This window comes from Cupressus sempervirens, chromosome 7 (genome assembly GCF_028749045.1).
Source record: "Cupressus sempervirens isolate cs-2001-9-10 chromosome 7, ASM2874904v1, whole genome shotgun sequence".
NCBI classification, from domain to species: domain Eukaryota; kingdom Viridiplantae; phylum Streptophyta; class Pinopsida; order Cupressales; family Cupressaceae; genus Cupressus; species Cupressus sempervirens.
The window spans coordinates 606,770,025-606,790,540 of record NC_143124.1 but is presented as its reverse complement, the minus strand read 5'-3'; the positions used below and the strand labels follow the sequence as shown (position 1 = coordinate 606,790,540).

The 20,516-nt window shown below is 38.5% G+C and overlaps 2 protein-coding genes across 2 annotated transcripts in view; both read right to left on the bottom strand.

The window, feature by feature from the left end:
• Window positions 1-20,516, bottom strand: part of LOC149548186 (cysteine desulfurase 1, chloroplastic-like) — a 127,407-nt gene that overhangs the window by 50,647 nt on the left and 56,244 nt on the right. The gene's annotated exons all lie outside the window — the stretch shown is intronic.
• LOC149548187 (uncharacterized) lies at window positions 550-3,325 on the bottom strand. Its single transcript, XM_089792230.1, has 4 exons — window positions 2,143-3,325; window positions 1,708-2,004; window positions 1,187-1,585; window positions 550-1,060 (listed from the first exon to the last, which is right to left on the bottom strand). Exons 1-4 carry the CDS (start codon window positions 2,875-2,877, stop codon window positions 674-676), a joined length of 1,818 nt encoding a protein of 605 aa, XP_089648356.1. The 5' UTR covers window positions 2,878-3,325; the 3' UTR covers window positions 550-673.

The following is a 20,516-nucleotide window of genomic DNA, read 5'->3' as shown; positions in this document are numbered from 1 at the left end:
GGTTTGATCTTCCAAAAGGAAAACTATTGGATACAACTCCACTGAATTTCCTACTTGAAGCATCCAAAAAAAATCTTTTATGCCCCATGCGGTTATGTCGGTTCATATTAAATTTGAAATGACAATTGATTGATTGAGAAAGATGTTATTACAAAGGAGATGAAGGCTCCTTAAATATTGAAATCTAAGTTGCCGATTCGGGTTCGGGGACGGGTTCGGGTTCGGGGTTCGGTTCGTGGGTTCGGGCAATTTTTTTTTCCCCATTTGGGTTCGTGGGTGGGTTCGTTAGTGTGTATATATATATATATATATAAATATATATATATATATATATGCAAAAAAAATATAAACTCATATAGTTGTAAAAGTAAAACTGAGTCATTCCATAGTATGAATATATCAATGTTACTTGATTATTGATCAATGCCAAATGTCAAAGATAAACATTAAATACTCACTCATTAATCTATGCTAATGTTGTAAATAAAATCATACATTGAATTACTAAAATGCAAAATGGAATTTCAAAACATAGACTACTTCATCAGATTGATAGATAATAAATTATGACTTAATAAAGTTTGAAACTGTGAAACATAGTGATAAATCATAAATGACTCAATGAGTCAATGACAAATGTTTAAACATAGTTTATCAAAGATGCAAATGCCCTTCAAGGGTCAAATGGGTCATCAAAATATGAGGGATCAATGGCTTCATCCTCATCTATATCATTGACATTTTCCACATCATTGGAACCCAAACCGGTTCCACTAGCCCCAGATGCAGCCACATCCTCCTCCTCGTCCTCCTCAACATCTAGCAAGGCAATTCTAGATATATCTTGGACAGTCATATCCAAGTTAGAAGTCTCAGGTAGTACATCCCACAACTTCTCTGGTCCCTTCTTATATCCTGGATCCTTGCGTGATAAGAGGCGCCAGTTGTTGTGAATAAATACCAAGTCCTCTGCTTTCTTTGAACCCAACCGGTTACGCTTCACTGAGTGGATAAAGGAGTATGTACTCCAATTCCGCTCAGCAGCAGAAGAGCTTGCAACCTAGAGAGACAACCAACAAATTTTTAAAAATTAACTAAGTAATTTTACAATACAATAGGAATTTAAGAGTGCTAATTCGACAAGCTAAGTAGCCATAAGAAAAGGAAAAAAAACTTAAATACATACTTGTGACAAGATCTTAATGGCAAGAGGTTGGAGGTACAGGTAACTTTCCCCATGTAAGTACCACCATCCAATGGCATCCAATTTACTTTGGTCATTGATTGCATCAGGCTCTGCATTTTTGCTTGAGACAAAATCAACAAACTCTCTCCTAACATTTGATGCCACATCAGGATCACTAAAGAGCCTGTTAAGTGCCCTCTTATACCCAGCAGCAACTTCAGGATCTCTATATGGTGCCACTCTACCAGGAATCGCAAGTATCTCACTGCTATAATATCTAGGAGAAAGTGCATATGCCAAGAGGTGCAAAGGTGTAGTCATCTTGTTCCAACGATGTAGAACAATTTTCTCCACCTTAGTGTACAAGGTATCAGGATCCTGCTCTCTCCTCTGAATGACCTGGGATGTCAAATGATGTACATGTAAGTTATCTTGATGTAGTGTTAATAACTTAATTAAAATCAAAAATCAAAATCTCTCAATAAACAAGGATAAAGTATTGTATAAAAATTTAAACTTACTGATTTCATTCTTTCTAGCATAGAGTCCATGGCATCATATATGTTTCCCAAACAAGGCTCATCCGTGTCGGCATACCGAAGCATAGACATGATGGGCTCGGTGAGTTCTAATGCATATTCCACCCTATTCCAAAAATTATCACTCAAGATCAAATCCTTTACAGTTTTGGCCTTTTTTGTATCAGCTTGCTTCCATCCACCCCATTTGTTGCTAATAACCATTTGACCCAATGCCTCTTTCACCCTCACAAGTCGTCTAAGGACGATTGTGTGTGAAGCAAACCTTGTTTCAGCAACCTATTACCATGTTAATTCAAATTGTAAGTTAATATGATAAGTTGATAACACAAAAATTTAAGAATATGTATTAAATTTTGTAAAGTATGACACAAAAATTAATATGATAAATGAAGCTAAATAAAGTTTAAAATTTACCTTCAATAATTCCAAGCGGGAGAAAGTTCTGAAAATTGCTTGTGACATATGGTGGTTTGTCACAAACATTTGGATCTGCTCACCCTCCTCATACACATTTTTCATCCATTCAATTTGGCTGCCCATTGTTTTCATCACCAAGTTCAAGGTGTGGACAGTGCATGGTGTCCAAAAGATATGCTCATATCGTGCTTCTACCAAAGCACCTGCAGCCTTACAAACTTTAGCATTGTCCGTTATTACTTGGACAACATTGTCAACTCCCACGGACTCTATGGATTCAATGAGAAGTTGGGCAATAAAATTTGCATCCTTTACTTGCCCTTCACAATCAACCGCCTTCAAAAACATTGCCCCCTTGGGGCAAACAGCAATCACATTTATTAAAGGACGGTTTTTGCAATCTTTCCATCCATCAGAGACAATGCTCACCCCCGTTTGGATCCAAGAATCTCTTATTGGTTTGAGGAGGTTTTCTACATTCTTTCTCTCCTTATGCAATATGGTGGTTCTCAACTTTTCATATCCAGGGGATTGGTAACCATGAGGTGCATCATTTATTGCTTTCACCATCTCTCTCCAATAAGGGGATCTCACTAGATTGAATGAAACACCATTTGTAATGAGGCAACGCCCAACCTTTATATCAGCAATTTCTCTCTTGTCATTTTCAAATGCCGTATCTAATGGGCCTCTCTTGCGGGATGCGGGTGTTTCTATTTCATCTTCATCCATAGATGGGGTAGGTAGGAAGGGATGTGGTTTACTAATTGTTTGAGAGGGTGGTGTTGGTGGTATTTGCTTTGACTTATCTTTTTTTTACCTTTGACACTAACCTATCAGCCTCTTCTTGTTCTTTTAACATGCCTGCTATTTGAGGAGCTGACAACCCTTTTTTACCTCCCTCTGGGGGCCCCTCACACATGGAAATCCCTTGACCTGGTGGACCTATCAAATGATGTTTAACCCGGAAATAGGAGCTTCTATATTGGTTTTGGCAAAAATTGCATTTCCATATATACCCTCCCCCACCAGCACATTGCTCAATTCTTGTTGTATACTTCCACAAAGGAGAGCCTTTATCAATTTTAAATCTTTGGGATCCCACCCCACCCACTGAACCCTGACTACTCATTCTTGGATTCTTGCAATCTATAAAAACAAATTTAAAAAAATATTTCAAAACTTATACAAAACTTGATAAAAATTTAGAACAATAAATATAAAAAATTTAAAAAACTAAAAACAAACTATGAAAGAAGCAAAAGGAAGGATCAAATGCATACCTGGAACACTCAACACTGATTATTTGAAGGATTTGAAACTCCACAAATAATCTCTACAACCTTCTCTTCAAACTTGCAAAATGGCCACACCAAAATGAGAGAGCAAAATGACAAAGCAAATGAGAGATTAGATGAATGAAATGCATCTAATAGGCCTTACTTTAGGGTTTGGCAAAAAAAATAATGAAAAAAACATTATTTTATTGCTTTTTTGGGCCACTTTTTGGCCCCACCTGCCGCGGGTCCGCCCGGATTCGCCCGGGTCCGCGACCCTGCCCGGACCGGTCGCGGACCCGGGCTCGGATCCGGACCCGAATGAATCCGGACCCGGACCCGAGCTCCAGGGTGCGAATCCGGTAACTTAGATTGAAATACAAAGACGATGGTTCTAAAAGAAACAATTGTAAACAGAAAGCAGAAAAAGAACTATGTAATTGACACACAACAAATAGACAGCTGCTAAACTAACTAGACGGTTTCAAAGTTAAGAGACTTAAATGTATGATTACAATGAAATTCAAAGGCATCTAACTTGATCTTGGTTTAGCCATAGTATAAGATTGATTCTAAGGATGCTTGTGATGATGAAGCAGAATTACAAAGCTTCAAGTCAGCATTGGAGATAAATTTGGTGGGCAACGCAATGTAGCATTTCCTAAGAGAAATGAAACTATCCTATAGCTATAAAGAAGAGGGAAACAAGGAAGATCAGACAAAGGCAACTATCATTAAATATCTAGCAAATGAGCGTCATTTCCTTATCAAAGGAAGAACACCAGAAAGGAAATGTGGGTTCATCTAGTGTACAGCAAGGTAGATCAGTCACAGTTTATCAAATTGGATTGGGAATTATCCTTGTGTAATGATTAAATTTGCATTGCAGCTGGGAATTTCCAGCCCAAGGCAAACATATGCCACATAAACAGGATACAGCAAGGAGTTCAAGAAGGGTAATCAAGTGGTCAAATTCTAGAAAGCCTAAAGTTGCAATCTGATGTGTTTCTTGCCACTTTCTTTTCCACTACAGCAATGACCAAAGACAGCAACCTTATTACTTTGTTTTCTTGGTATCTTAGTGGGTATCCCCACAACCCAGCCCAGCACCCAGCCTGCCTTGTCTTGGTCTGTCTTACTGCCAAGATAGGTGCAGGAAGGGGTGAGCTGAGGTGAAACCAATCCACTGTGCTGTCCAATAACCAGCATAGGACCCACCATGTTACTTTTAACGAGTTGTGTTCGATATTGACTACGAAATTGAAGTTAGTCAAAACAGGTCTTGGTTTGGAGTTTGGACTAATAGACTCATATGAAAACTAGTCACCTTGGTTTGGAGTTTGGACTCATAGACTCGTATGCCTACAACAAAAGCCAGCGTAATTTTAGGTCAGTTGTGGCAGTTAGTAGAATCCAATAAAAAAATGACAAAGAGACATTACAGAAACAAGACAGAATATAAAGTGCATCGGAATTGAGGCAAAGGTGGTGATAATGACTTGAAAAAGGAAAATAACGATGCAAAGAAAGGTGTTCCTATTGCAGCAAAGCAAGGCATTGTCTGAAGTCTGGACCCATGCAGTTTTTTGTGTGATACCAAACTTCAAGCTAAAACCCCATGATGTTCTGTCAAAGCCATTCCAGTGGTCTATGTTGTTTTCTCTTCTCTATGCCTTAGTGCGAGGAAATTTGAAAACAATTCAAATGCTGTCAAAAAGGAAACGAATGAAGTCAATCCGTGAAGAGATTATGAAAACTTCACCAAGGTAAAGAAAAGAGGTTGAGTAGAAAACTGCTGAGCCAAAATATCAAGTGCACACCTATGTCAAGGATGTAGTTTCAATGAATAGGGTCAAAATCCTGTCATCAGCATACTCTATGAAGTGGAAAGTTAAATATCTTAAGTTCAAAACTCCAATATCAAGAGCATAAATGATAAAATGGAAATAGGTTGGTTTGCCATAAGGATTGATTCCCACTAACAAACGTGCAACTAAATAAAGAGCAATAGTATAGTTAGGGGTAGTAAAGCAATATTATAATATAATGGTCATGCAACCAACTTTCTTTTAAGTCTTTAAGTTAGTTTTTAGTAACTTTTTGTTCTTTAAGGTGTTTAGTTAATTTAATAACTTTCTATTTTGTCTTTATTACTCAATGATTTCTGTTAAAAAACGATCTTCTTGTCATTGCTTATTTAAAGAGTATTTCTCTTATTTGTTTAAGCATTGAATATTTCAATTAATTATCATTTCATGTATCAAGAGCATAGGTTGGTTTTTAGTGAGTTTTTCATATAAAATACATGGTTTAATTAAGTACAAATTTCCAGAAAACTTACCGCTTTTTGCCGGAATTCTTTTTAAAACAAAAATCCTGCGGTTTTTCAAAAGTTTTTTTGTTCTGGTTTTTTAAATAAAAAGGAGTGTTTTCAGTTTTTGCCCATTTTTTAGAACGAAATGTGGTTTCTGCGGATTTATTTACCACTTTTTCACTAGAAACACAAAGTGTTTTAGATCCGCAAGGGTTCTCTCTTCTTGTGACTAAGGGTTACTGGTTTTTCTGATTTCAAAGGGTTTGCAATTTTTTCTCCCAGAAAGCATGATATTTTCTGATCTAAAGAGAGTTTTAAATGGTTTTTTCCCAAAAACAGGGCAGATTTTAAATGATTTTTCCCCATAAATCATGCAGATTATTTGCATGATTTTTTCCCAAACATTGTGGAGTGCTTTCATAATTTTTTCCTTAAAAATCTGGTTTTTTGGTTCTTTTTGATGATTTTCCTGAAAAAATTATGGGTATTTTTACCCCTTTTTAACAAAAGAAGAGTTTTTGACAATTTTTTCACAAACTCGTGTGTGATTTCAGCATTTCATAGAGGTTTTGATGATTTTTCAAAAAAATCATGGTGTTGTTTTTGCAGCAACTTTTTTTGATGATTTTTGGCAAAATTGTGGATTTTTTATCAACAAAAATCCAATTTTTTTTGAAAACCTAATCTTGGACTCTCGATAACGGGGGGGCGGGGGGGAGAGTGGCTTTATTTCCCAACATCAGGTTGGAAGGCACTCAACTTGTGCTTGTTCTTGGTCATATGAGTTTAACTCTTATGTATCTCTTATGTAATTTAACTTTGTATCTCTTATTAGATTGTTTCTTGTCTCTCTGTTTTCTTATGTTTCTTCGTTCTCTTATTTGCACTAAGTTGAATACGTGCTTCAATGGCTTCTTGTATTGTGCATTCACCTTGTGTTGCATCCTTCTGTAAAAACTCTAAACCATCCACGATAATGCTAACGCACACAAACTGATTTCTTCATGTTTTTTGAAACAACACTTTCAGAAATATGTAAATGACAAGGAACATTATTACAAGATAACTCACTCTCAGAATTCCCCAGAATTTATTTGCTAGAAATGAAATAACAATTTTAACAATGTCTTCCAGAATTAAAATAATTTTCAACAACCCAAAAAACCAGATTGCAATTCGAATGCTCCTGGTATGAGCTGTAAGGAAGACGATATGCAAGTGTAGAAATCAACATGTCCCCTCCAATTTCAAACCCTAACCCAGCCGGCAATAGTTGCTATTCCCTTAATTATTTCTGCTGATCAGAAACGTGGCCCCTCTATATAACCGAAGTGCAGAATTGAACCAATTCGGAGGTCATTACATACAAATGCTGAGTATGTGGTGTGTTGCGGCTGAGTTCCACTCTCACACGACGCTGACAATGGATATCAGGCGTCACCAATTGCTGATTCTGACTCAGAATTCCCTCACACAGACCACCATTCGCAAGCGTTAAACCCGTCCTCCATGAATATAACCTCCAAATCTTGAACCGCTGCCCTGGCTTTAATGTCTTAGGTAATTCAACTTTGCCCTCCAAATTAAAATCGCAGCTCCAGCAATATAATCCACCGACTAATAACAGTAAGTAAACTTCTCCTCGAAACACAGTGAGATACAGTAGAAGGAGATCAAGCAAATTGTCATACAACAGCAACAATTTGCAATATCGCTTCCAACAATTCTAGAAAATTCACAAACCCTCAGCCAGTCAATTAATTAAGAAGATATGATAATCCTGATGTCTCACCTTCTCCCAAAAAGACATTTATAATGCAATTTGAGCCAAATAGCTTCACCCACACACATTTCACTTATAAGCAACTTTTATAATATAAGGTCTTGACACTTTATAATATAAAGCACAATAATAATTAAGTGTGCATTTAATATTCATTAAATTCCAACAAATTTCCAAATTAGATATGACTCCATCAAACAATCCATTGAGAGATCAAGTACCTAAATGCCAAACGATCACCCAACCTGAACTGCTTAACCAAAAATAGTAACTCGCCAAAAGTGACTTAATAAAAATAGTAATTTCTCGACAAAGACCCCCAAATCCAAACGTCAGCTCACGAGGGTAGCGATATGAGCTGACAAAACCATACTCCAAAAACCTACTAAATCAGGGACATTAGAATCCCCCCTCCCCAAGATTGCTTATCCCCAAGCAATCGCAACCCAGGGTGCTCTAGAATATCCTCAGGCTCCTAGGTAGCATCCTCATCCGGTAGGTCCTACCACTTAACCAGAAACTCACGACTAGTCCTCTATAGCAACTGCCTCTCTCTAGTATCAATAATCACCTTCAGAATCAACTCCAATCTCCCTTCATCATTTAATGAAAGCAATACAAGAGATGGTACCACATGTCGACCCAAAGCCTTCTTGAGGTGTGAAACATGAAATACATTATGAACACTACTATCATCAAGCAAATGCAACTCATAAGCTACCTCACCAATTCGCCGCACAATATGAAAAGAACCATAATAATGTGGCTTAAGTTTCTCAACACCACTCTTTTTGATAGAATACTGTCAATATGGCTGCAACATCAAGTAAACCATATCACCCACCTCAAAAGTCTGAGTTGTTCTCCGTTGATCAGCATACTACTTTTGCTGATTTGGTGCTCTCTGTATGTTGTCTCTCAAAGACCTCACTACATCATGGCTATCTCATAACAATTCTCCTACACTCGGCACTCTACTGTCGCCACATTACAAATCCATAAAACTAGGTGGATCATATTTGTATAAAGCCCTGAAGGATGACATTTGAGTGGTCATGTGATGAGTGGAATTGTAACAATACTCACATAAGTGAATGCACTTCACCCAAGCCTTTTACTAAGAAGAAACATAGTTCCGCAGATATCCCTCAACCCATTTGTTCATGATTTCCATTTGCGGGTGATAACTAGTGTTAGGGGTCAACTCAGTCCCACATAATCTAATAATCTCCTGCCAAAAACAACTCATAAATCTACTATCACGATCACTCACAATGGTTTTGGGTAGAACCTGCAACCTGAAAATCTCCCTAAAAAATAACTCAGCTAGCTGCACAGCTGAATAGATAGTGGTGATAGGGAAAAAATGAGCATACTTCGTGAGTCTGTCTACTACTGCATATATACAATCCCATCCTTGAGCTTGAGCTTTAGGCAAGCCCACAATAAAATCCATGGAAATCCCCTCCCACCTCCTCTCAAGGATAGGAAGCGGTTGTAATAAACTTGCAGGATACGTGTGTTCATGTTTGTTTTGTTGATAAACCGAACACTCTCGAACATAGTAATGAACGTCAACATTTAACCCCTTCCCTGTGAATCTTTCCCGAACTTGTCTATAAGTCTTGAAAAACCCCAAGTGACCAGCCATAGGAGAATCATGGAATGCTCGCAAGATAATCCCATGCACATCTAACTCCAGAAACAAATATATCATTCCCTTATAGATAATCAATTCACCTAAAAGTGAATCTCTATCATCATGAATGCTACCATCCAAAATACCTGAAGCCCATTGATCCCTGGTTTATTCAGCTATAATTAAATATCTCTAATCCTCCAAAATCTCAATAACTATGCAAAGATGAGGTCTCCTCGAAAGAGCATCCGCAACAACATTTTGAGTCCCCTTGATATAGGAGATATCAAAATTGTAAGACTGTAGCTCGCTGACCCATTTCTATTGCCTCTTATTTAAATCCATCTATCCAAAGAAATACCTCAAGCAATTATGATCAATGTTAATGCAAAACTTGCTGCCCACTAAATACTGCCTAAACTTGGCCAAAGCATGCATAATGGCCAACATCTCCTTATCATAAACACTAAAAGATCTCTTTGGTGCCCACAATTTCCTGCTCTCAAAAGCAATGGGATGTCGATCCTAGGGCAAAACTGCATCAATACCCTCTCCTGAAGCGTCACAATGCAAATCAAAGCACCTAGAAATATCAGGTAAAATCAACACCAGACATGAAGTCATGATAGTCTCAAAACTTCTCAAAACACTCATGTGCCTGGGTCGTCCATTGAAAAGCACCCTTATGGGTCAAATCTATCGTGAAAATACTGCCACAAACCTACAGTAAAAAGCACAAAGACCTATAAACCCTCTCAATTGTGTCAGAGTCTCAGGCGTAGGCCACTCCACAATACCACGGATCTTATCTGAGTCCATGCAAACTCCATCAGCACCAATAATATGCCCCAAATAAAGTAATATTGTCATTCCCAGAGCACACTTGGACTCCTTGGCATGCAAGGAAGCCTGATCCAATATACCCAAAATTGTATCCAAATGGACAACACGATCATCCCACGTCTCGCTATAAATGAGAATGTCGTCAAAAAAACTAGCAAAAATCTGCGAAGCCTGCTGTGGAACACCCTATTCATAGTAGATTGAAAAGTGGCAGGAGTGTTGGTAAGGCCACAAAGCATGACCAAAAACTCAAAGTGCCCACAATGACACCTGAATGTTGTTTTCTCTATATCCTGCTCTCTAACCTGGATTTGATGATATTCGTATCTCAAATCAATCTTTGAAAAATACTTTGCCCCATGCAACTCATCAATGAGCTCATTAATCTGCGGAATAGGATACCAGTTCTTAATAGTCTTCTTATTCAACATCCGGTAATCAATGCACATCCGAAGGATGCCATCCTTCTTCACTAAAACAACTGAAGAAGCGAATGGGGACTTACTCGCCCTAATATGCCCCATGTCAAGAAGCTCCTGGATGGTCTTCTCAATCTCATCTTTGAGCCGTTTCGGATAGGAATAGGGTGTGATCGTAAAGGGCTTAGTGTCCTCCTCCAGCTCTTTGATATGCTCAATCCCTCAATCTGGAGGCTTACCAGGGGGTAAATCATTAAATACTTTACAATGTTTGACTCTCAACTACTGGACATCAGGATGATAATTTGACTCCTCAACACTCTTCAGAGTAGGCATAACCCTACACTCAACTGCCCAATCAATAACATCCTCATGACATACCAAATGATGCATGTGCCGAAGGGAAATCTGCTCAAGCTCATCATTACGGATCGCTTTAAGAATCTAGGGCTGCCCGTCGTTGATAAACCTCATCTCCATCCTCTTTGTGCTCGAGTAGATATCCTTAAGTGTGTGTAACCAAATCATACCAAGAACTATATCTGTCCCCCCATATCTACCACATAAAAATCTGCAGTGAAAGCATATGTATTAAGTCTCACAGGAAGATTTGGAATCATCTTTTTACACCTCAAGGTGTAACCATCATCCACTTGTACCCGTAGGCCCTCAAAATCCTCCATTTGCATACCTCTACTCGAAACCAAATGAGCATCTATAAAATTATGAGTAGCTCCAATATCAAATAATGCGATACCACTATGTCCAGCTATGAGCCTGCGCATCTTGAAAGCTCCCTCCTTCATCCTGGATAAGTAAGCTACCTTGAGGTTGGAATCATCCACCTCATCCTCATCATCGTCAATCCTATGTTGATCCTGATCATAATTCCCAGACTGCTCCAAAAAATCAGCACTGTCCTCATCATCATAAAACCACTCCATCGTCTTATTTTTGCCCTTAGGCTTCATAGGACAATCATGGTCTACATCATTGGGACCCTTGCAGTAGAAACACAACTTCCTCCTCAAATCATTAATCGTCTCCCAATCCAGAGAAGCTGCAACAGGACACTTACCCTCAAGTTTCTCCTCTCTCCGAGGAGTTGTCTTGTCATAAGAAGATGTAGCAGGCTTTGAGGCAAACTTGCCTCTAGGCGTAGAAGCCTCTAAGTTACAAGCCTTCTTCATAGCTTCCTACAGTGGGGGGGTCTAATGACTTAATCCAACCCCTAAGTGGCTCAGCAAGACCCTCAATGAAAAGCATAACCCTCCAATCTGTAATATCATATACCATCACCGACAATCTCTGAAACTCACTGACAAATGCTTCCAAACCAATTGTCTATCGCAACTGAGCCAACTCCCTAAAATAAACCTCGAGGTCCTTGTCAAAATGCTCTATCAACCTGTCAACAAACTCCTAATATGATGTGTTTTGAACATGATGGAGAAATACTAAGTTGTGGTACCACCAATCATGCGCAACTCTGTCAAGGTGTAAAACAACAAATCTAATGGCGTCCTCCTAAGTCATAAGACGCAAAGCAAGGTAGATATCAAGCTTCCACCAATCATGCGCAACTCCATCAAGGTGTAAAACAACAAATCTGATGGCATCCTCCTCAATCATAAGACGCAAAGCGAGGTAGGTATCAAGCTTGTGGACCCAAGCCCTACCAGTCATTCTACCACTCCCATCAAAATGAGCTAGTGTCATCTTGCCAGCCACCTGTTCAAGCTCGGTCTATCTAGGCTGTTGTATGTCAATAGCAAGCCCACCCCTACTGTCAAAACTCAAATTATCCTTCAGTGCCTGAGGAAGAGCATCCCACTCATTAAATGAGTTAGAACATCATCAACAAAGGGGGTTGCATCAGAAGTGGTACTAACTGCATCTAATTCTTGTCTCAGAAAAGTGGGTCTCTGTGGCCTATACTGAGCACCAATATAACCTGTCCTATCCACCCTATCATCCATCCTGATGTAATATCCTGGTCATAAAATAAATGTATTTAATTAAACCTTGTTAATGGGTTGATTGATTTAATATATCTCAGACCCATTTTTAATTTAATTGTTTCCGTAGGTAAGTACAGTCATCAGCTATCTTTGTACACCCTCAAAAGGTTTTCCTGATGGATATTTAAGCACAGCTTGTAGGTAGTCATAAGTATGCACTATGGATTATTTTCTATGTACTGCAAATTCGTGTTGGAGTTCTCTATTGTTCACCATTTTGGAAGTGAAAGACCTTCCCTATTTGGTTTGTCCGATTTCAATTGGATTCAACCCTCACCCTATTTCGTTGCCTGTAACACTTCGCTCGGATCTGGCAAATCGGAGCACCATCTATCTACGAATATTAATTGAATATACATGTGTTCAATTTTTCATTATTTGGATTTCATCTTGTTCATTGTTGTATTGTTCAAACTCACTTCCACTACCCCTAGGTCTTCTTCCGTACAACTACACAAACATACAGACTCTGAATTAGCACACAGTCATTTCGTAGTAGTACCGTACAGCCCATCCTATACGGCCCACTCTGTACGGCCCACCCTATATGGCCCATCCTGCACGGCCAATACCATACGACCCATCCTATGCTCCATTACCAACACCGTATGGTCGTACTCCCATACCGTACGGCCCTTCATAATAGTATCATATTGCCACCGTACAACAAGTTCTACACTCAACACTAGCTTACGGTCACCTCCATTAGCATCTTTGGTAAATAATTAATAGTAAGGTTGTGAAAAAAGGGAAAACGGAACATTAAAATGGTATCAAAGCTTTTGATTCTGTCACCCTGTGGAAGTGAATGCAAGTTTATACTCGAAGGAGAAGGCGAAATAACCCTATTAATAGAATGGTGGATCATCAAGATCCTATGGCAAAACTCATGAATCTTTTAAGAGAGCTCAACAAAAACCAAATACAAATCAATGAAAGCCAAAGGCTGATGCAAGAAACATTACAAAAATTATCCGAGGGAAAGACAATGGGAGAACAAAATGGGCATAGTGACAACTCAATTTCTGGAAGGGAAAAATTTCAACCCTCTCGCTCTCGACCCTCGATACCCATCTTCCTTCCAAGAACGAAAGCACCACGGAAAGAAAGAGAGCCCAATTTTTAGGAAATGCAAGAAAAACTTTGAGAAGATTAGCGGAATGCAAATATGAAAGGTGATTTATCTTACAGAAACTATGTTGATCTAAGAATGAGATATTCTAGCGGGGGAAATCATGGTTATTTCAATGATCTAAGGAGAAAGATCGGAAAGGTATACTTATCACCATTTGATGGATCCAGAGCCATTCCCACACAATCATGGGTTCTGAAGGCAGATACCTATTTCCAACTCAATTTGATGCCAGAAGAGGAAGCAATCAAATTTGCAGCACTTCATCTCAAAGGAGTGGCGCATGAGAGGTGGCATCATGGATTGGTCACTCTCGGACATGACCAAGTAACCTCTTATGTTGAGTTCACTGAGAGACTCATTAACCATTTCAATGGGAAGGATCCTAAGCTAAACTTCAAAGATCTAGCTCAGCTAAAGCAAACAGACATGGTAGACAACTACATCACTGAGTTCCAAAGGTTGTTAGTATTAGTCACAGACATCTCTGAAAGACGTCGAATTGTGTTATTCATGGATGGGCTGAGCGAGACTTTGAGAGGCCGGATCAAAGGGTTCAACTCGTGTGCACTCAATGAAGCTATTAAGAAGGTGTGTGACATGGCCGCATCTTCCTCCAAAACTCACACAGCTTCACCAACACCATCCCCACAAGAAGACAAGGACAAGGAGCCAGTTCAGAAGAAACCTCAGTTTGATGAATATTCACGGCAAGAGCTCCGAAGGAAAAAGCTCAGTTTCACGTGCAACGGACCATGGGGACTTGGTCATCACTGCCTTGGGAAGGGAAAGATTCATTACATTGAGGTGATGCTTGATGACGACAAAGGACAAATACTTGCAGCAACTGATGAAGAAATTACCCAACAGGAGAGAATAAATGCCCTGAGACAAAGAGGGGGTTCTGTTGCTACCCTCACTACAGTGACTAGAAGTGGTATCTTCAGGGTTCGCGGCACACTTCATGAAAAACGAGTCCCAATCATGACTGATAGTGGCGCCACACTCAATTTCATCAATTTATCTTTGATCACTAGTAAAGGCTTGAGCATAGTGGAGCATGGAGGATTTGAGATTAAGGTTGCAGGAGGAACCTTGTTACCTTGCACTCATGTGATCCCACGACTACAAATTTCCATGGGAAACTATACCATGACAGATGATTTCTTTGTCATAGATTTAGTTGATATTGATATCATTTTAGGCATCCAATGGTTGGAAACTCTTGACCAGTACAACCAAAGTTTCAAAAGGATGGACTTTTCATTCGAGACAAATGGCAAGAAAGTGTTGCTAAGAGGAATGTCAAATAAAGGATCAAGGGAAGTCACAATCAAGAAGATGGAGGCCATTTTTAAACAAGATTTAGTCCCAGACGTTGCCAGTAAAAACAAGATAGTTAACACCTTACCCCATTCCTTGGATAATTGGCGGGCCCTTCTATTGGTCAAGTACTCCAAGAAAACTTTTACATGTGAGTTGATGGATGGCTATGTACGCAATGAAAGATACTAAGTTATTGATGACATCATTTACTTCGATGGAAAGATCTACTTAGTACCAAACTCATAACTGAAGAAGCTGATTATGAAAGGTTTCCTACAACCGGATTTGCATTTTCTTGAGGACAAGAAAATTTTGGGACGGGAGGACTGTAATGTCTCGGTCATAAAATAAATGTATTTAATTAAACCTTGTTAATGGGCCGATTGATTTAATATATCTCGAACCCATTTTTGTTTTAATTGTTTCCATAGGTAAGCATGGTCATCGGCTATCTTTGTACACCCTCATAAGGTTTTTCCAATGGGTATTTAAGCACAGCATGTAAGTAGTTGTAGGTATGCATTTTGGATTATTTTCTATTATTGCGAATTCCTATTGGAGTTCTCCGTTCGCCATTTCAAAAGTGAAAGACTTCCCTATTTGGTTTGTCAGATTTCGGTGGGATTCAACCCTCACCCTATTCCGTCGCCTATAACACTTCACTCAGATTTGGCAAATCGAAGCACCATCTATCTGTGAATATTAATTGAATATACATGTGTTCAATTTTCATTATTTGGATTTCATCTTGTTCATGGTTGTATTGTTCAAACTCACTTCCACTATCCCCACGTCTTCTTCTGTAGAACTACACGAACATACACTCTGGATCGGCACACAATCATTTCATCATAACACCATACGACCCATCCTGCATGGCCCATACCATATGACCCATCCTATGCTCCATTACCAACACCGTACGGTCGCACTCCCATACCATACGACCCTTCATAATAGTATCATATTGCCACCGTACAACAGGTTCTACCATCAACACTAGTGTACGGTCACCTCCATTAGCATCTCTAGTAAATAATTAATAGAAGGGTTGTGAAAGAAGGGAAAATTGAACATTACACCTGACACGATCCTCGATCCTATGCTTGTCATTAGCCCTGCGACTCACATCCACCCGTGACCTAGAACCAACTAAAATATCTCGAACTCTCTCTCTACCCCGGTCCCGTGGCAAACCTAACTGCTGCAGGGTGTCAGACAACTATTGTAGTACACCTGTCATCTGTTGTCCGGCCGAAATATTCCTAAATGTCTGCATGGCTTCTCTATCAACCTCAACATCTGTGGCCCAAAGTCCAACGCCACTAGAACCACCCGGATTACCAACCAAACCAAACTGAATCTCAGGCTCTCCTTCTCTGGGAGGAGAATTATGTCCCCTTCGCATATAGTGCATACCTGGCATAAATCTCCGTCAACCGTCCATGCCTCTAAATGAAGAACCAAACAATACAATCAACTTCTAAACAAACTGAGCCCAATTCCTGCAGGCTAGCAGGAAACCGCTCTGATGTCACTGTAAAAACGCTAAACCATCCACGGTAATGCTAACACACACAAACTGGTTTTTTAATGTTTTTTTGAAACAACACTTTCAGAAATATGTAAATGACAAGGAATGTTATTACAAGATAACTCACTCTCAGAATTCTCCAGAATTTATTTGCTAGAAATGAAATAACAATTTTAACAATGTATAACAATTTTAACAATGTCTTCCAAAATTAAAATAATTTTCAACAACCCAAAAAACCTAATTGCAATTCGAATGCTCCTAGTATGAGCTGTAAGGAAGACGATGACTCCAGATTGAAGATGCCAACCTGTAAAGTTTATCAAAGACAAATTACTTGAAGGTTCAGGGTTCATGAATGATTATAATACAGATCAAATTTTAAAATCTCCACTCAAGACAAATTTGCAGAAAGAAATATTTGTGAATTTGAGTTAAATTAATTATTATGTTATTCACGCCAGTTGATATTACCTGATATTTGTCAGGTGAAAATTGGCTAAACTTTCAGCAAGAATTTCCTCTTATTGGTGTACATTACACATACTAGAGTCCTGTGGATATCTTCATTAAGACCAGGGTATTGTTTTCTGGGGAAGGTAATATTTTAATGAGCAAAAGTCATTAAAATATCCGTGTTGGCGATTAACATACTAAAGAAATAATATTGCAGTTTGATTGTTTACGGAAAGCTTAGAAAAATTTACTCCCCAAAACCTTTTTGGTTACAAGAGCCGTCTATCAAATCAACGCTTTATTTGTCGATTTAATAATTTCTGGGCCGGACTGTTGAAAGTTGAAACTCTTCTTGTGCATTCAAACATCATCGGGTCTGCACTTGGAGGAGTTTATTAGTTGAATCCAATGAGCTTGCAAAATTAGTAGTTGCCGAAATTTCAATGGAGATCCTTAATATAGTGTACCAATTTCTGTATTGAATAAATTTGTCATGAAAATGTTTTGACTATTATTAATGTGTCTTCTGTAAAGTTTGAAGGACAGAATAATTTTAAAGTGGCTTATAACATTTCTTGAGACTGAAAAAAAGAAAAAAAATATCGCATTCCTAAATTTGGAAGAGTCCAAAACTTAATACAGAATCATAAAATATGTGCATCACACCCGCCTTTCTGCGGCGATCGATGCACTTTAGGAAGAGTCCAAAACTTGATATGGAATTATAAAAAATGTGCAGGTCCCTTAATGGAAGAGTATTTTTTTTAAAGATAAATATCTGACCAAAACTATTGAAAAGAGGGTGATTTAATTCTGAAGTCCAGGCATACCGAAGATTTTGACTTTATGAAGATTAGCTCTGTCGTATATATATTTTAGAAAGTGGCAGTTTAATATAAATTATTGACTGAAGGATATCATTCACCGTAAAGGGAATAAAGTAAGAGGTGACATTTATTGGCAAATATTCCTAAAGGCAGATTATTTGTTGGGCAATATTAGGGTGACTTCATAATATATGCTCGTATGCTGTTTGGAAAGATTAAAGTCAATTATTTTACCAAGACTAAAGGTCAGGGGTGAATATTTATAAAGTCGTTCAGTGTCATGGGTTGGTTCTCTGCTATTAAAAAATCTCATGGGCATGTCTGGTGTTTGAACGCCTGCTTGCCTGCCATTGTCATTACTTATGTTTGAGAATTCTGCAAAAGACAGAATCTGGTAGGCTTTGGTGTTCATTGTTCTTGAAGATTGTAATGCCTGCTGTGTGTGCTAGCTTGGTAAAGTTTTAATTCATTGTGGCGCCTTTACATTATCAAGCTGGGAACAGGTGCCATTATACAGAAAAGTTGTGAACAGGCGTCGTTATTATGAACAAGAATACCAACAAACTGGGAACAATAATATAATCCAGTGTTTAGCTAATGTAGGGCAGATGACAATATTGACTGAGACCCAGGGGTCACCATTCAAAACATTATTCGTGGGCATGTGAAAAATATCACCAATATAATCCAGTGTTAAGTTAATGTGGCTGAGACCCAGGGGTCACCATTCAAAACATTATTAGTAGGCATGTGAAAAATATTAATGTGGTGAATTTTTTTCCTATTGTGCGACTATATTCAGAGTGCAATGTACTCATTCTAAAACAGGAGGAATATAAAGTTGTTTCTTCAATAAATGGTGTGATATGATTTTATTTTAGTACGAACATCTCCACACAATTCTTGGTTGAAAATCAATTCCAGTTGGACCTGAACAGCATATAGAAGACATTGTGTAAGCACTCTGTACATTGGGAACAGTCATAGCCATCTGTTGTTTGCAATTGCTGGTCGATAGTTTATTGAAGTTCTGGAAATTATTTGACATGTATACAGTAAGGGCATCATCTGTAGCAGATCAAAGTAGGCTGAAAAAGAATCATAAGAGCCTCTTCCTGGACATAGTCTGGAAAATATCAAAGCATGAACTGAAGGTGGTTTCGAGATTTAATATTGGGCGTCACATGTCCATAGAAAAGCATACCATCACCTCAGCGGCAACTAGACTTTTCACTCTCAAGAACATGTCATCTGGAGTTGCATGATCAATAAAGAAAACCAGCTACAACAGTATCTATTTACTTTGCATTCTCAGCCTTTAGGATGCAAAACAAGGGTTGGTTGAAATTACCATAGAGTTTGAACAGAGGTTTATTTGTAATTGTCGTCCAACTATTTGCTTTAATGTCTGTCCATATAATTTGAATAAGTGTTGGCGTTTTGGACTGGGCTATGTATTGTTTGCAGATTCATCAGTGCATTTAAAGTTTGCTACTGAATTTTCGATTTTGACAGCTATGCAGCAAAGGTGTTCTTTGTAGTGTGTCTTCTTAATTCCTGAACTCAGAGGAACAGAATAGACAGACCTTACCCCACAAATGTTGGCAAAATTTCCTATGAGATTAAGCAAACAGAATAGAGAAGTGTAATCTTCAATACATCAGAATTCAGTTTAGAGGGAACAAGAATTTGACAATGGAAAAGATGAAAAACACTGTTTTCTCCCGAGAATTCAACAAGACATTTAATGGTGAACTGCTAAGATACTTGCAAAAAAAAGTCATAGGAAATGAATTGTACATCATTGGACTGCAATTGGGGTCTATGAAAATAACGTATGGTGCTCTTACCAAGCTAGAAGAGTTGGATTCATATCTATCCAAAGTGGACCAGTCTGATTGGAGGCTATTAAATTGGGCCTTACAGTCTTCCATGATTGCCTTAGTGCAGCACAGGTTAATGAAGCATTTGTATGAAGATGTGAGGTTAATAGTTGCTACTTGCCTTAGTGAGATTATCAGGGCACCAGCTCCTATTATACCTTATAATGATAGCACATTGAAGAAGGTATTACAATTGATTGTGGACTGTTTATGTGGACTACGAGACATCAAGGGCCCTACCTTTGGTGAAAAGGTGAAGATCTTAGAACTCATGGCAAAGACCAGCTTTTTCATTCTCATGTTGGGTTTTGGTTGTGACGAAATGATTCTACAGTTGATACTAAGATTATTAAGGGAATACAGGAAACATCAACCAGACAACGTGAGAGCCTACATAAAAATCGTCATGTCATTAATCCTAAATGAGGATGTTGAAGTATGTAAGCACATACAATCAGATTTGTTGGCTATATGGAGAGGAGAATAGAAACTCACCCATGGCTTACGAGCTTGTGGAGTAATTGATTAAACATAAGTTTAACATGTTCAAAGAATTTATGATTGAACATAAGCCAAGATCGGCAGGCATATAGGTTACAGGATTGTCGAATTTGAGCAGGAATCAAATGAAGAAAGAGCAGTTTTGTTTCACTTGAAAGCATGCTTGGTCTCTTGGTCACTTTTGTGAGAAGAACAAGAATGAAGAGTCAGCTCAAGAAGTACAGATCAGGGTGAGGAAGTTAAGAACTCTATAATCCAGCATCAACATGATGAAAACCATTGGATGGAACCAACTATGGATGATAGTAAGGATTATACTAGCATCTTATTTAGTGACTTGGGAAGTGGTTATAAACAAACCATTTCATGAGAATGTCTATCTACAAGATATTTCCGAAGATGAAAATGTATCTCTC